Genomic DNA, 17,128 nt, shown 5'->3' with positions numbered 1-17,128 from the left:
ATCTTTAATATTTTTAAGCCGTTTAGTGAATTATAAATTAATAACAGTATTTTAACATCTATTCTCTCAGTGGAAGGACTGTACAACTGGGTGATGTGTTCTATCTTCCTGGTTTTAGTCAGAAAGCCAGCAGCAGCATTCTGGATCAAATCCAGGTGGAGTACTGATTTTTTTTTTTTTCTCCCCTCCAGGGGGTCTTTTGTGGGCTCTAGTGTCCCTTATATTAAAGTAGGCTGACAGGAAAGGGGGAAGGAAAGGGGAAAGACATGCGGCAAACGTCGCTGGGTTCGGGAACCAAACCTGTGACGGCCGCATCGAGGACTCAAGGCCTCCAAATGTGGGTCGCGCCACCCCCCACGCCACCACAGCACGCCCCGGACTGATTTTTTTAGGCAAACCTGTGAGGGTGCTGATGGTACCAGCTGATGGTACCAGTACCTTGATGGGCCAGACTAATTGCTCCGTCCTCCCCGGAGTCTCCGCCTCTCCTGCGACCTCGTTCGCTGCTCTGGCTGTGCTTCAGGGTGGAGTCAGGGGTGGAGCCTCTCTCCAGGCTGGCGCTGGAGTCCGGCGTGGCTGAGCTCATGGAGGCCACGCTTCCGAGCGGCGGATCGGGGCTAGCGGCGCTGTGGTTGGACGAGTCGGGCTGGCGGTGGCTGTCCAGGTGGCAGTAGACGTCCTCCACCGACGGGAACTGCTCTGAGCAGACCGGACATCTGGGAGTGGAAGGAGAACCACAGTGAGCTCCAGCTGCAGTGATTCTCCGATGAGGAGCATTCAGAACGCAGAACGCCGCCGTTACTTGTGCTTCCGGTTGGCGTGCTGCGTTTCGATATGCGTGAGCAGCGACGCCTCGTCCAGGAAGATCTCCGGACAGTGGATGCACTGCAGGTCGGCCCGGTCGGACAGCTGCGGGTGTCGGGTCAGGACGTGTTTCTCCAGCTCGTCCGTCTGGCTGAACGTCTCCTCGCAGTAATCGCACATGTAAAGGTCCTGGTCCAGGTCCACGTCTCCGCCCGTCCCCTTCTTCCCGCCGTCCTTCTCGCTCCGCAGCGCCAGATGCTCTCTATTCTTACGGTGAGCCTGCAAGGTCCGAACATTTTAACACACTCATCTATTAGCTTTGGAGGACAATTAGACATGCACCGACCCAATATTAATATCTGTATCAGTACCGATGCCATTGTTTTTCGAAACGGTATCGGCCAATATTAAACCTCAAATATCGGTATCAGAAGTGAAAAAAGGGGATCGGTGCATCCCTAGAGAAAATGATAAAAAGCCGTTTACCTGCATGTGGCTCTGCAGTGATGAGGTGGAAGAGAAGCCACGTTTGCACACTGAGCATTTAAATGGTTTGCTGGAACTGCAGAGGAAAAATCGATGAGCCACAAATCAGACTGAAGAAACAGAAATACAAATTTTCTGTTAGAGATTTTTAATGCTACTACCTGTGTGTTTTAAGATGGATCTTCAGGTGATCGGAGCGAGAAAACGCAGCTTCACATTCCTGGCAGCTATACTTCTTATCACCTGCAGGCGAAAAAAACTAAAGATGAAATTCCTGGTGGAACATGTCCGTTTATGTTTAATAAAACAAAAAAGTGAAAGAGGAGGTTCTTAATTCTTATTGCCTTTTAATTTTTAATGCTTACTGCAAGGCTGCTTAAGCATAATGCATACAATCTGACTTATTAACAATCTGTTCAATAATCTGGAGATAATTCAGGCTCAGTGATTTCTGTAAAGAAAGATTTCAACTCTGGGAAAGTAACAGAAAGAAGCATGTAATGTTTGACAAGCGGTGGAGAATTGTGGTTTAATAAATCTATTCCCAGTAACTCTAATACTTGATTGGATCTTTTCCGTCATCAGGTGGACTGAGAGGCCACCTGATGACAAATCTTCAGTCAATAAGAGAAGAGAACCAGGCTGAGGGAGTAATGACCTGTAGAGGCGTTTGAACGAACCTGTGTGGAGCTTCACATGGCGGTCTCTGCTCCTCTTGTGTTTAAACAGGCGGCTGCAGAACGTGCACTTGAAAGGCAGCTTGTCGCTGTGGATCTGCTCGTGTCGCTTCAGGTAGCTGAGGCGGCTGGAAGCGGACAGAACCAGGTGTTATTTCAGCTCCTAGCTAGCATAAACCTAAACACTGAAACTAAATATTCCCACTTAATTTGGAAAACCAGTAAAGCCTTTTAGTAAATTTCTATAAATCAATCCCTCCAGTTTTTTGCAAATCCTTTATCACAGAAATTCACCAAAAATCAACAGATCTAAAGCATAATTTTGAGCTTATTGCTAATTTTCTGCAAAAATAGTCAAAAACATTGCAATTAAGTGATGCTACCTCCCACCTACAGGTGGCAGTGGTACTTACTTCTACTAACACTGCTGCCTCAGCCTAACTTGATGTCAAGTTTTTATTCGAAATCGATTTGGTGAGTAACAAAGGTCAAGCTATTTAAGTTCTTTAAGTTGAAATCTGTATTTTTTGGAAGGGATATAATGAGGAAAATTCCTTGCAAATATTTCTGGAATAGAACCATAAAATCTGTGATTTTGATTACAATAAAACATCCTGGAGGGGCTGACGGAGTAAAGGTTTGTGGAGTGTAAAACAAATAGCTACCTTCCACCTGAGCTGTGGATCTCTGCAACTCCTCCAGAGTTCTCATGAGTCTCTTGGCTGATTCATTTAAATGTTCAAAGCTTGGAAAATTGTTTCATAACTCAAATCTGCTGCAAACGTCACAATAAACTCCAATAATGTTCACAGAACAGCTGTTTACAGAAGAGGATTAGAGACAGTTTTTAAAAAATCTGATAAATCTCAGAATTGTCACTTCAAGCTCAGATTTCTAATTTCTTTTCATCAGAATTCTAGTATTAGTTTCAGAATTCTGAGAATAACGTCTGAATTTGCTCTATGTTTTAAGATTAAACTAAAAATTCTGATTATTTCTCAGAATTCTGAGAAATAAGTCAGAGTTCTTCCTTTTTTGTAAAAATTCTCAGGCTCAGATTTAATCTCATAATTTTGACTTTAATCTCAAATATAATCTCAGAATTCTGACTTTAATCTTCTGAATGGAAAGTGAAATTTCTGAAAAAGTCAAAATTCTGAGATTAAGTTCAGAATTGTTTTTTTTATTCTGAGACTACTGAGATTAAAGTAATTTTTTTAGAATTCATACTTTAATCTCAGAATTCTGACTTTTTTTTTACCAGAATTTTTGCTCTTGATTTCACAAGATGAGAGTCTGAATTAGTTTTTTTCAGTGTCCCTGATCCTCTTCCACAGCTGTACATATATTTACACTTGATTTCCTTTAGGGATATCCAACTAAGCAGTTCTGCAAGCAAATTCACACCTAGTTTATTTGTATGTTTTTTAGGCAGATAAATTGAAAATATATAATTATTATGAGTTTATCTGTCAGATTAAATCCTAGTAAAATCCATTACATGTCATTAAATGTGCGAGAAGTTGAAGGGGTTTAGATGCTTCTGCGCGGCGGAACAAGGGTGTGAGTGTTGAAGAATGACAGAAGGAGGTGAGCTCGGCAGAACGATTAATACGGAGAATAATAATGATGATGACTCTGGAGTGTGTGTAAGACAGCTGTTCTTAAAATGGCTCTTGACTGAGTCTCCGGAGACGCTGGTGAGAAATGTATTCACCTCATTCCCTTTACTGTTGCCTTAGCGTTCCACTTTATTATGGAAATAACAGCGAGGCGGCTGCAGCTTATTTATGAGCACCCAGATATTCATGAGCGGGATCCAGATGTGGAGGAGATACCTGAAGGATTTGTCACAGAACTGGCAGGGGTACGGCAGGCCGGCGCCGCCCTCCTCCTCGCCGCCGGTGGCCATGCCCAGGTCGCAGCAGCCGTCGGGCATCTGGGAGGGCGACGCCACGTCCTTGCTGGAGGGCGAGGAGGGCACCCAGGACAATCCGGCGGGGTCATCGTCGCCATCTAGAGGAAAGGAGGGAGGGGGAGACGTATTTTAACTCACAGCTGCAGGATCGTAAAAAAAGAGGAAAAGTGAGGGTAAAGCAGGGCGAAGTGGGATGATTAAGGAGAAGTCTTATGTTTCTTGGATGGCAAAAGGGAGAAGCCTGTGGGAGTTCATAGGAGGATATAATCAAAAAATAAACACATTTATCCTAGTCACACACAAACATTCATACATAAATATACATAAAAAAATGAGGATGGCAGAGATAAAGAGAGGAAGAGAAAGAGAGGGAGAGAGATGCGCTCCTGCAGTGGTAACATCTAAATAGAAAGCTCCAAGAACTATGTATCCCCACCGGAGCCCGGAAATAAGGACAGAGTGTATTTTCTCTCCCTTCATCCTCCCTCTGCAGCCATCCCTCGCTCCATCCCTCCCTTCCGTCCCCGAGGACCGCAGATCCGCCTCATCATATTTTCATTAGGGCCTTGGCAGATTGAAACGTCAGAAAAACGATTAGGAGATGAGAAGAACAGAGCGGAAAGATGGCGATACTCGCTCCCTTTATCTGTCAGACATACCAGATTATGCACTGCTCTTTTTTTCCTCTCTCTCTCTCTTTTTCTCTCTCTCCCCCCCTCCGGCGTAGTCGTGCACGGAGGCGACAGAAAGGCCACAGCTCCTTTAATAGACACTTCAGAATGGATTGGATGCAACAAAAGAGCGGGCTGAATTATGCTTGATATTGTTCTGTTGCTCTTTGTGCGCTCTGCAGCAGAGCGGCGAAGATATTCAACGTTCGCCTGGAAAATGTAAAGGAGAGCAGCGTCCGCGTTATCTGAGAGTCGCATCAGTGAAGCCAGAAAACAAATTAAAAAAGGGAGAAACGCTGGAGAGGCATAACGGAGAAAGAAGGAAATGTCAGATTAGACAGAAGAGAAGCAGAGAACACTGCAAAAACACAAAATCTAACCTAGTACTTTTGTCTAAATTCTACTGCTAATATTTTATTACACAAGAAAAAAAATACTTAGAAGTCACTTTTCAGCAAGATATAGGAGCTTCTAGATCAATAATCCTATAATATTGAAAAATTACTTGACATAAGTGAAATAAGACATTTTACCATATTACATATTATAATATTGGCAGAATATTTTACTTATAACTAATACTTTTTATCAATAATTTGGGATTATTGACAAGCTCCTATATCTTGCAGAAAATTTGCTTTGTCTTATGTCAAGTGTACTAAATATTGCAACACTGCAAAAACACAAAATCTTGCTAAGTATTTTTATTTAGTTTCTAGAGCAAATACCTTATTACGCTTAAAATAAGAAAAAAATACTAATAAGTAACTTTTCAGCAAGATATATGGTTTTAAGAAAATAATTCCTTAATATTAATAAAAAGTGTACTAATTATAATGGCAGATTATTTCGGTTCAATATTAAGAAATTATTGACTTAAAACAAGCTTCTATATCTTGCTAAAAAGTTAATTGTAGGTTATTTTTTATCTTATTTCAAGGGTACTACGATAGTCGAACTAAAACCAGATCAAAAGTATTTGGTAAGATTTTGTGTTTTCGCAGTGAAGTTTCAGTGGAAGCTGCATCACAGCGTGCAGAGAGGCGACAAAAACAAATTTGTTTGATTAAAATATGGTGGGTGAAATGAAGGTACTGGGATGAGCAAATATAACTCTGCAGGGGGCACCGAGCTCAAAAATCAGACTAAAGGAACACAAACATGAAGCCTTAAAGCAAGGCTCTAAAATAAATTCACTGACTTAAGCAAACATCTAAACATGGAGGTGGAGGGCTGATGATGGGGGCGTGCTTGGACTCCAGTCACTAAATCAACATTAAAGGTGACCTATGAGGCTTCCTTAAGCAGGTTAGGATAGATCTATGGTCTATATAAAACATGTTCATTACATTTTTTTTTACACAAAGTCATTCTTTGATGAGGAGTTTTCAGTCTGCTCAGTTCTGCCCATTATGGGCCATTAGGGCCTCCTGTCACTTTAAATCCAAACAAGCTGCTGCTGGCCACGCCCTTCAACTCAACGTTTACACTCACAAGTGAAAGTGGCTGCAAACAGATGCACAATTATACAACCACACATATGTGAAAAGTGGAGACTCCTGCACAACCGACAAGAATGCAGGAAGTGATTTCTGGATGGAAAGTCAACAATAAAACACTTGTCCTTTCCAGCAGCCATTGTACAGCAGTTACACCAACTGACCAAATGAGCTGGAACTTTGCTGCGGTTGCTAGGTGACGGGCAGGAACTCTGTTGGGGTTGCTAGGTAACGGGCAGTTCCCATCAATTGTAACTCCACATTCGGAAAGTTTTTGAAACAACTCATTATCCAGGCACCAAAAAACATAAACTTATTGCCAAAATATTGCTGGGTGGTTTTTTTAAGTGCTTGAACTGTTTTTAAAAGCAGTTGAGACAAAATGGAAGTATAAAAACATGAAAAATGTGAATAGATCCCTTTTAATTAAACAGAAATCTAGCAAAACATTATGACCACCTGCCTGCAACTGTGCTGGTTGTCTTTTCGACGCCAAACAGCAAAGTTAGGGAATGGTGTAGAAACTGGCACCAAGATGTAAGCAGCCGTTTCTTTCTGTCCTGGAAGGTGAACAGTGACGCTATCGCTAATTTCTTTAAAAATAAAAAATCACCTTTGAGGCAAAGAGAGGCCATCTGTGGAACAGCTGCCGATTGGCCCAAACTGGGTCAACAAGATAAATACAAAATACAGCAGAAAACCTGCAACAAAATGGCTGCGGAAAAAGAAAATCCAGGTGCTGCAATGGCCCAGTCAAATCCAGAGCTTAACCTCACATTCAGAGAGAAATCTGACACAATAGTAAACTGCAAAAACACAAAATCTTACCCAGTATCTTTGGTCTGGTTTAAAGTGCAAATATATTAGTGCACTTGAAATAAGACAAAGCTAACTTACAAGTAACTTTTATAGCTTTTATAGTAATATATTAGCTTGTTTTAAGCTAAACAAGCTCTTTTCTGCTATTGTTGAAAAAAAATCCTAGTTACAAGTGAAATAATCTGCCAGTGGAACAAGACATTTTGCCATGCCCTTCTAAAATAATGGCATAAGTCTTTTTTTTCCCAAAAGTGATTAGTTTTGTTTAAATCATCTTTTGTCAAAATGACTTAGGATTTATTTTAGGAAGGAGACAGTATGGAAAAATGTCTCCTTCCTGTGGCAGGACTTTTTCATCAATATTAAGGTTTTGTTGATTTAAAACAAGATAATAAAACAACTAAAAAGTTATTTGAAGTTAGTACACTTGAAATAAAACAAACTGATATTTTCACTATAAAACTAGATCAAAAATACTTGGGAAGATTTTGTGTTTTTGCAGTGTACATGTGAAATAATCTGCAAGTGGAACAAGACATTTTTCCATTATTTCACTTATAACTAGTACTTTTTTTTCTATATTAAGGAATTATTGACCGAAAACAAGCTCCTGTATCTTGCTGAAAAGTTACTTGTCCGTTAGTAAACTTGAAATAAAATAAAACTTAAGATATTTGCACTAGAAACTAGAGCAAAAATACTTGGTAAGATTTGGTGTTTTTGCAGTGAAGCGATAAATTTGAACAGCTGCAACAAAGTGAAACCCATAAATAAAGCATCTGCACAGAGAAAAGGCGGCTTAACAGTAAAAATTGTCTATAAAAGGTCGATCCAGACACCCCCTGCTGGCTGCATGACAAGGTGGAAGTGTTTAAACTCCAACTGACTCAAACAGAAGGAATAAAATCAGAAATTCCTAAAGATGGGACACAAGAAGAGAGAAATCTGGATCGTTACGGGAAGCTCAAGGTTCTCCGAGGTGGGAAAATGGGGTGAAGAGGCAGCAGAATCGGCCTGCAGAGATTTGGGGGAGAGCGGGTTGGTGGGTTGGAGGGGAGGGAGATTAGCGTCATTAAAGAGGCCTAATCCTCTGACTAGCGTGGCTGCGCTAAAATGGAGGATCACACGGCTTTTTAACGGCGCCTTTGTCGGTCGGCCGCGAGGGGACCTGGCAAGACAAGGCCGGACGGCAAACTGGGAGACACTGGAGGGCCAGGAGGAGGGGGAGCGGGGAAAAGCTCAATGAAAAGTTAAATTAGAGAAAGGTCCTCCAGGAGGAGTGCTGATGGATGGGTTAGCAGGAGAAAGTGTTGGGAAAATGAAGCTCTGTCCCCCCTCCTCCTCCTGCTTCTGTTCTTCTGAAAACTCAACCACTCCCTTCCCGCTTCATCTTCTTCCCTCCCTCCGTCATCTTTCATGTTGCTACTCATTACAGCGTCCACGTCTCGCCCTCCGTATCGCCACGTCTCCGGCAGTTTCTGGCCTTCACCCCCGTCGTCTCGGCCTGGATGGGACCGAGGGAGGGGGGGAGAAAAGAGGAGAAGAGGGAAAGAGGGGGGGGGCGCTCCAGATGGACAGACTCTGAACTCGGAAAAAAGAGGGAAAGATGAGGGGGGGATGAAAGAGGGGAGAAGAAGAGAGAGCCAGGGGTCGGGGATAAAAAAGAACGGACCGCCTGCGTCTACCTGAAACAACACACACACACACACACACACCCACACGCACACACACACACACACAGAGTCCCTAATAGGCTAGACAGCGAGGCAACACGTGGAGGAAACAGCCTCACACACACTGATCAGTCGCTCCTTTAGCTCCACCTGCCATAACGTCAAAAGCCGACACACATTTTATCAGCTACAACAAAACAAAGTAGTGCATCTTTGGAAAATAGAAGAAATATTGAGGTTTAGTTCACTTTCATCCAACTCCAGTCCGTCTGTGTAGAAAATCCGGTTCGTTTGGGGAAGCGTGAATGCTAATCAAACTCTGGTGTGGTGGGTATCCATATGTGGAGACCGCTCCTAATGTAGGAAGTGGACTACAGCGCAGGGCGTTCTGGGTAAATAGGACCAAAACCAAACACGCTAACCTAGTGGGAGAAATGACTTGTTGTTTTCTACCAAAGACGAAAAAGAAACCCTACAATCCCTCAAATCTGATGCCACTCCATTTTTGTTTAAGGAAACCCACTGTGTCTTCAGAGGTTTTTATGTCATTCCCTTCAGTTGTTCTTAGTGTGGCGCCCCCACAGGCGAGGAGGAGAACAGGTTTTTTTCAATTGGGTTCATCTCAATTAGATTCATTTGACACAGTGCAGTGTGAAAGAGAACCACAGCAGCTGAAAATGTAGCAAATGTTGAAATTTTGGTCCCAAATTAAACAAGACTTGAAAACATTGAATCACACCCTATTGGACTCTGGTTGCTAATTTAATGTAACGTTAAAAGTAATGATGCAAATACATGCATGCGTCATCTTCTTCACCAGTTCCAATGATGCAATACCTAAAACCCAACAAAAATACACTCTGATTTTTGTTGTAGTGACAAAATGTGGAAATATTCCAGGTATTTGAATACATTTTCCAGGCAAGGTAGAAGCTTCAAAAACAGACATTCTCGGGTTTGTATCGCCTCTCTGAGTTCACCTGAGTGCCGGTCTGAAGCTGAACATCAGGATAGCGTTGTCTGCAAAGCGCCTGGAATGGAAACACCGTCTATCTATGTCATGTTTCCTCTCTGTTGCTTTGATGTTTGAATCAAAGGAGCTCAGCTGGTTGCAGCAAAAAGGTTTTCCTGTCCCAGAGCTGCTGCTACAAAAGTTAAAACTGCCGACAACCTGCAGCTATGTGCTGCAACATCTCAATTAACAACCTAAACGAAGAGCGCTGTAAACGTGCAATGAACCGCTACGAAGATTAAGCTGAAATTTTAGGTTAAAGCTAACCCTCTGCCGTTTTAAAGGCGTCATGTCTGATCTTATTTTAATCCTCCTCCTCCTCCGCGCCTGATCCATCCAACTCTCCGTCCCACCTTTCTGCTTGGCCCTCGGCCCAGACGGGCACCTTTCCCTGAAAGACCCCTGCTGACCTTCCATCCCTCCGTTCACCAGAGCCTCATCCCTCCTTCCCTCTGCTCCCCAGGCTCCCTCCGATGGCCCCAGGCTGCCCCAGGCGTGCACACATGCAGCCCCAGACTCGCCACAGGGGGCAGAAAAACAACTTCCACCCTTGGCTTCATTCTGGCTTTCACTGTTTTGCACAGACTTGCACATGCAAACACGTAAAAGGGGGATATTTAATGTTCAATACTGAATAAAAAGGGATAAAGTATCCATATAGGGCCTCCTTCTGTTGAGCTTCACGCTGAAAAGCCTCCTTAATATATCGCGAAATTACAGCTCTTTGAATTTAAAGAGCTGCTACTGGAAATCTTTATTTCTAAGAGAGTGTTTGAAGGCTCTTATTTCCGTTTGATGCAAAAATAACAAAGGAGATGTAACCAAAGTCATCTCCCACCAGTGACAATAAATGACAGGAATAATGAGCCACCCATCGGCTCTCGTTGCACTGAAACACTCCGAGGTTTTTTCCAAATGCTGCACACAGAGAACTGACGAGAAAACAGAAGAATGATCCCTACCTGGCCGACTGATTACCACGAGTTCACATGGCAACCAGAAAGCTAAGAGCAGCTTATTGGTTGCCATGCATAATGAAACCGGCGCAGTAGGACGGCTTCTTTGACAAGTCGTATTGTTTGGCTGAAACTACCTGTTGTGTCGTCTCTCTGCTGCTGCAGAGGGATGCGAATTCATTCTGCTGCAGAGTCCATATGAAGAACAGCATATAGAATCAGATTCATCTCACATCAGACATCTGACTGGTTCCTAACCGAGCGTTTGGCTCTCAGGCTGCAGGTTTACTGCTGGTTTCTAAAAGTAGATCCTTTAGTTATCAGCTCCCAGTTTTAGTCAATGAGGAAGAAACCCTGTCTAATTTTAAGACTACACTATAAAAACACAAAATGTTTCCAAGTTTTCTAGTAAAAATCTCGTAGAAAACTTGAAATAAAACCAAACTAACATTCAAGTAGCTTTTCAGCAAGATTTAGGATATGGCTTTAAGTCAATAACTACTTAATATTGATCAAAATAAAAAAGTACTAGTTTCTTGCAAGTCAGATTATTTTGCTAAAACGACATTTTTCCAAGTTTCAAGTTAAATAATCTGGAACTTTTTTTCCATCAATATTAAGGAATTAATGACTTAAAATGACTCTTATATGTTGCTGAAAAGTTACCTTTAAGTTAGTTTTTCTGATTTCAATTGCTCTAAGTCATTTGTGCTAGAAAACTAGACAATCAAAACTTGGTAAGATTTTGTGATTTTGCAGTGCAGGCTTAAACTTTCCTTTTTGATAAAGCATATAGTTAAGATTGGCTTAGTTAATCCTGAGATACTGCAGTTATAAAAACTTTAAACTACTTTGAATAATAAATTGAGCATACTGTTCTGTTTGAATGTAAATGATTGAACTGAAATTAACTGAAATTCTTTTTGTAAAGAGCATTGAATTGGCTCTATATGAGTAAATGGAGTTGAACCCTAGTGAATGGTTTCGAATGCACGCAACATGCATTCACAGTGAGGTTTTGCACGGGGTGAAACGGTTCACAAACACGACTCTGGAGGACTCCAGAATCCTCCGCTGCAGCTCAGACGGGAGGCAGTCTGTCGGGACAAGTGCAGGAAAAATAAATAAGTGAGAGATCAGTGATGAGGCAGGCTGGCCAGGGCCGGGGCCCGGGCCCTCGAGGAGGCAAACACATGCATTGGTACACTCTGTGCAGACTGCAGGGACCCTCACCTCCTGCCCTGGGAATGGGTCCGGCTGCTTTTGGGCGCCAACTGCACCATATGGCCGGAGTGGGCTTGTGTGTGCGTGCAAAATTTGTTGGAGGGCAGAAGGTTAGGGGCAGGGGGCTAAGGATGGGGGTGGGCAGACAGATGACAAGTTTGTCCTGACATATCAAAAAAAAAAAAAAAAAAAGTTTTAACAAGGCAGAGAACACGACAAGCTGCAAAATCGGTTTTAAAACCTGCAACGATTGGGAAAACGACAAGTGCAAATATCTGAGTACACTTGAAATAAAACATTAACTTTTCAGCAAGAAATAGGAGCCTGTTTTAAATCAAATAGTGTTTTATACTGATGAAAAAGTTTCATAGGCAGATTATTTTACTTATAACAAGATATTTTACCTGTTTTACAAGTGAAATAATCTGCCAGTGAAATTTTTACTTTTTCATCAATATTAGGGATTATTGACATAAACAGGAATGTCAAACTCATTTTGGTTTGGGGCCAAATCAAGATCATAAAGGCTCTTAAAGGGCCAGTTGTGCCAGAATGTATTGATAAAACCTGTTCACAAAACTGTTAAAATATCAATGAATCCTTAAAATTAATTGATTTTATTGAAGATCTTTTCTGTCCCTCCAGGATTTCGTTATTCTTTTAGTAATCTTTCGCAATAAAAATCCAAGTGTTTGTGGCACTAATTTGGAAATATTTGCAATATTTGCGTTTATTTATGACAGTAAATGTGACTTTTTATTACTCACTGTATAGATTATGGACTATAATCTGACATCAATTAAGTCTGAAGTAGCTGTTTAGTACAAGTAAGAAAGTTTTTGACAATTTTTGAGAAAAATGTGCAATAAAGTCCCAATTATTTATCAGCGAAAAAAGTGTGGGGATTTGTTGATTTTGCATGAATTTCCATCATAATTCTCAAGAAACTGGAGAGACTGATTGATATAATTTGGCAGTAAACAGATACAAGCTACATTAATTTGATTGATAACAATATTTAAGCACATCTAGTGTTCAGTCTAGAATCTAGAGGGCCACATAAAAAACTATGGCGGGCCAGATTTGGCCCGTGGGCCTTGGGTTTGATACATGTGACGTAAAAGAAGTGTGTATATCTTACTGAAAAGCTTCGAGTGGATTAGTTTTGACTCCTTTCAAACGTACAAAGATATTTGCACTAGAAACTATACCAAAAATACTTGGTAAGAATTTGTGTTTTGTAGTGCAAAATCATCAGGATGACAGTAGGAAAGGTTCCACTTCAACATGCAGATTATCTAAAACATTTTTCCCATGAGTGAAATATTCTGCCAGTGGAATTAGAAATGATTTTTAATGAATAAACATGATTTTAAGTGCATGTCTTATTTAATGGAAACATCACAATTGCAAAATTCTGTTGTTTTGGCACTAGCAGAATATCAAAAACATTTTCAGGACATTTGTAATGGAAACTGACAGTCTTCAGGATTTTTCCATCTTTCTCCTGTGATTTCCAAACGGAGCTTCATTTTTGATTCATTTCCAATCTCAGCTGTACCAATTTCAACAGTAAATAAACTAAAGAAAACAAAATTCATACACACAAACCCAACAAAGTCCAACGTATTTCCACCTCTGCATGCAAATTACTCACTAAAATACAAAGCTGACATCTGTTTCCCCTCATCAGGTTTTAAACAGACTCTTCATCTCTGCTGTCTTCCTCTGTAAATCCACCAAACATGTGTCGCTGCAGCTAAACCTACAAAGGTTGCTGGTTCAATTCCCTATGTGGCAACTTATTCCCACCTATCCCTCACTCTGCTTCTGTCCGTCTTTGTTTCTGCTGTTTGTTCGTTGAGAAACGAGAACCAGCTGTCAGGCAGGAATGTTAAATAAACAACAACATCATGCCAACACACCCACACACACACTCAGCAGCCATCCCATTGTGTGCACGCCGCCGGCTACATCATCTATTTATAAGAATGAGGTTTGCTGGACGAGCAGACCGCTCACTAACCCAGAAACACGTTCACCCGAGTCTCACACACACACACACACAGTGCACATCCAGCGGACACACACGTCTGAGGCGTTTTCCAGCTATTAAAGCTCCCACTTCTCTGCGATAGCACTCACAGTCAGAATTACCAGGCGCTGGTTCGCTTCTTAGCGATATATGTGTTGGTAATGAAAGTTTAGATTGTTTTAAAACACACTTTCTCTGTGAGAAATGGCTTTGATTGATGAATGAAACGGCATTAACGCACACGTCTTCACCTACGCAGGGGTGGGACTTATAAATAAGTGAAGCAGCTGCAGCTTGTTGTTCAGAGGAGAAACACAAAATCATCAGCAGGTAAACTTTTTTCTTTACAGGTTTTAAGTCGAGCTGCAAAACCTGCAAAGGCCGTGTTTGTTTCAGCGGGTCGACTGCACACGGCAAAAACACGAAATCTTGTAAAGTAGATTTAAAATGAGGCTTTAGGTTGAATTTAAAGGCAAATGGTTCTACCAGTTATGGAACAAAGTTTGATTCCTGTCCTGATTACAAATAGGTTCATAGTAAAAAGAATCCAAACGATTCAAGACAAAATTATTTTAAATTTTCATTAAAAGAAACATTTTTTTTAATTACTGGGAGTTGATCGCTGCCATCTGATAGAAACATCCAGAATCTTTCATCCCACTTCAAAACATTTCTGCTCCATACACTGCAAAAACGTACCAAGTAATTTCGATCCAATTTCTAGGGAAAATATGTTAGTAGACTTGAAATGAGACAAAAGTAACTTTTCAGGACAGCATAGGAGGTTGTTTTAAATGATTCCTTATTATTTATGAAAAAGTTATAGATAAATTGTCCCTGAAGTTACTGCGATAAACGATAATTTTCTGTTTTGAGGCCATTTTCAAGTAATAAAATGGTAATGGTTAAGTAATAATGCGAGAACACTCTCACAGATCATCCATCCATCCATTTTCTTACACCCTTGTCCCTACTGGGGTCGGGTGGGTGCCTATCTCCAGCGAGACACTTCGGGCCAGAGGCGGAGTCACTCTGGACAGTTCTCCAGTCCATCGCAGTTCTCAAAGGTCAATAAACTTTCAATTCTAATGAACATTTAACACTGGAACTGGAAGACATTTTAAATATTAAAAATATACTAACAAAAAATCCCAGAAACAACAAATAAAATGAATTATCATCTTTCAAAAAAGTAGCTAGTTGAGACCAAAGCACCAGACTGAAGACTTTTATCATCCAGTTTTTGGTAGAAAGAGAGAAAAGAGAAAAACAATAAATCATGCAAAACGAAATTATTTAGTTTCTTTGAATTTATCATGCAGTTACTTGATTAATTGCTTATTGTGACAGGTCTATTCTTATATCTCACTGAAAAGTTACTTGTAAGTTAGTTTTGGCGTATTTTAAGATTTTTGTAAAAGAAACTCGACCAAAAATACTTTTGTGTTTTTGCAGTGCAGCAGCAAGATCTGGATCTGAGCGGAGATCAGGAGAGAAAACGAGGGGGAAAGAGACAAGCGGGGCAATGAGGCTGCTGAAGTCCTGGGGGAGACCAGTAGAGGGGGGTCTGGGACCCAAGGGAGGCCCGAGAGCAAGCTGTGAGAGGCGGGTACCTCCAGCATAACGTTCCCCCTTCCCTCCCTTCCCTTCTGGAGGATGGGATCCTGGACAGCCCCCTCACTCACAGCTCCTAAACCCCCTGATGAGAGGAGAACATGCACACACACATGGAAGAGACGTCCCCAGGGGGAGGTACGGAGCGGTGCAGAACACCTGGACCTGCCATTACTGACACACTCAGGGATTAGAGGCACAGACGGCAGGAGGCATGGAGAGGGAGAACGCACACTGGGATGCACGCAGCATCCAGAAAGTAATCTGCATAAACACTCACAGGCACGAAATAATGACAACTACAGCAAAAATAAGCAGGCAGAACCAGGGAGGTTCCTCTGGAGAGCACAAACCGGGCCGCACCGTGTGGGTCAGAAACATTTTTTAAGATCAGGAGCCATTAAAAAGCTCAGCCAAGGTTAAAAACACTTGGATTTCCACACAATAACTGGCTATATTAATAGTGCAAATATGCCTTAATATACATTAATACGCACAGTGGAAATCATCTTACAACTGCACTGCAAAAACACAAAACATTACCAAGTGCTTTAGGTCTCGTTTCTAATGCAAATATCTCAGGACACTTGAATTAAGACAAAATTAACTTATAAGTAACTTTTGTAGCACGATGTAGGATCTTGTTTTAGGTTGATAATTCCTTAATGTTTATTCCATTGAAAAATTGATTCACTTACAGGATGGGACAAAATATCTTGTTATAAGTCAAATAATCTGCCAGTAAAGCTAGTAGTTTTTAATCAATATTAAGGAATTTTTGACCTAAAACAAGATCCTATATCTTACTAATGCCTCACTTGTAAGTTAGTTTTGTCTTATTTCAAGTGTACTAAGATACTTGCAGTAGAAACAAAACCTAAAGTACTTGTTAATGTGTTTTTTTTTCAGGTGTACCACAGAATCTAACAGTCTTCCTCTTAAAGTGCAGAGCCAATCAGAGCCAAAGAAAATTAATGTATTTCATCTTCCCAAAATACACAAAAAAACATGAATAATAATTTGGATTCAAGTTCTGCAAGAAAAATCTGTGAATGCTGACCTGCAAATATGCAGCAATCCCGTTTAAATTAAAGCCAAATGTAACTGCCTCTTACAGCTCTGAAACACGCATCAATAGTAAATTAAACATCATCACTCTAATGTTTGATCCCTGATTACAGTTATCTGTGTGCACGCAGTCTGAAGGAGTTCCTCAGTATTATATGTAAATAAACGTAGAAGAGAGAATAACTGCCAGCGGAAACTGGATGTTTGCTTAAGCGCTATTTGATTTGTGAATAAGATGCTACAATGGAGAAGATAGTAAGAAAATGTGCAAAAGCCGAACTAAACCAGCTGTAGCATTATTTTAGAGTGCTACAAATGCATCCAAATCTTCACTGCTTTAAAGATTTTAAAATCTGTGATGCAAAAAAGCTGTAACTTAAAACCATCAGCTATCACTGTGACTCTGTGCTATTTCTTCTGACTTTTTAAGATGCATACAGTGTAAAGTAAAGTTAAATCTTGTTGCATTTCTTGGTATAATGTATGAATATTAAATGCAGCTTATTTTTGTAGTACATATTTTTATTTTAAATAAAATTTACATTTTTTATTAATTTTATTTCATTATTAATTTTTTTTTTAATCCACAAAATTTTGTTTTTATGGTATATGTTTTAAATTGAATTTATATTTTTCATTCATTTTATTTCATTATTTAAAAGAAATTTAAAT

General features: G+C 40.7%; 1 protein-coding gene across 2 annotated transcripts in view; it reads right to left on the bottom strand.

Annotated features, from left to right (window-relative positions):
* Positions 1–17,128, bottom strand: part of znf423 (zinc finger protein 423) — a 184,146-nt gene that overhangs the window by 101,453 nt on the left and 65,565 nt on the right. For both annotated transcript variants that reach the window (XM_032580635.1, XM_032580643.1), the window contains exons 4-9: positions 3,806–3,983; positions 1,971–2,095; positions 1,452–1,533; positions 1,291–1,366; positions 803–1,083; positions 439–716 (exon numbers count right to left, since the gene is read on the bottom strand). In XM_032580635.1, the coding sequence (XP_032436526.1) occupies positions 439–716; positions 803–1,083; positions 1,291–1,366; positions 1,452–1,533; positions 1,971–2,095; positions 3,806–3,983 (1,020 nt within the window). The remainder of the gene's footprint in view (positions 1–438; positions 717–802; positions 1,084–1,290; positions 1,367–1,451; positions 1,534–1,970; positions 2,096–3,805; positions 3,984–17,128) is intronic.

This window comes from Xiphophorus hellerii, chromosome 2 (assembly GCF_003331165.1).
Source record: "Xiphophorus hellerii strain 12219 chromosome 2, Xiphophorus_hellerii-4.1, whole genome shotgun sequence".
NCBI lineage: Eukaryota > Metazoa > Chordata > Actinopteri > Cyprinodontiformes > Poeciliidae > Xiphophorus > Xiphophorus hellerii.
The sequence above is the reverse complement of the archived record's forward strand: the minus strand, read 5'-3'. Positions and strand labels throughout refer to the sequence as shown.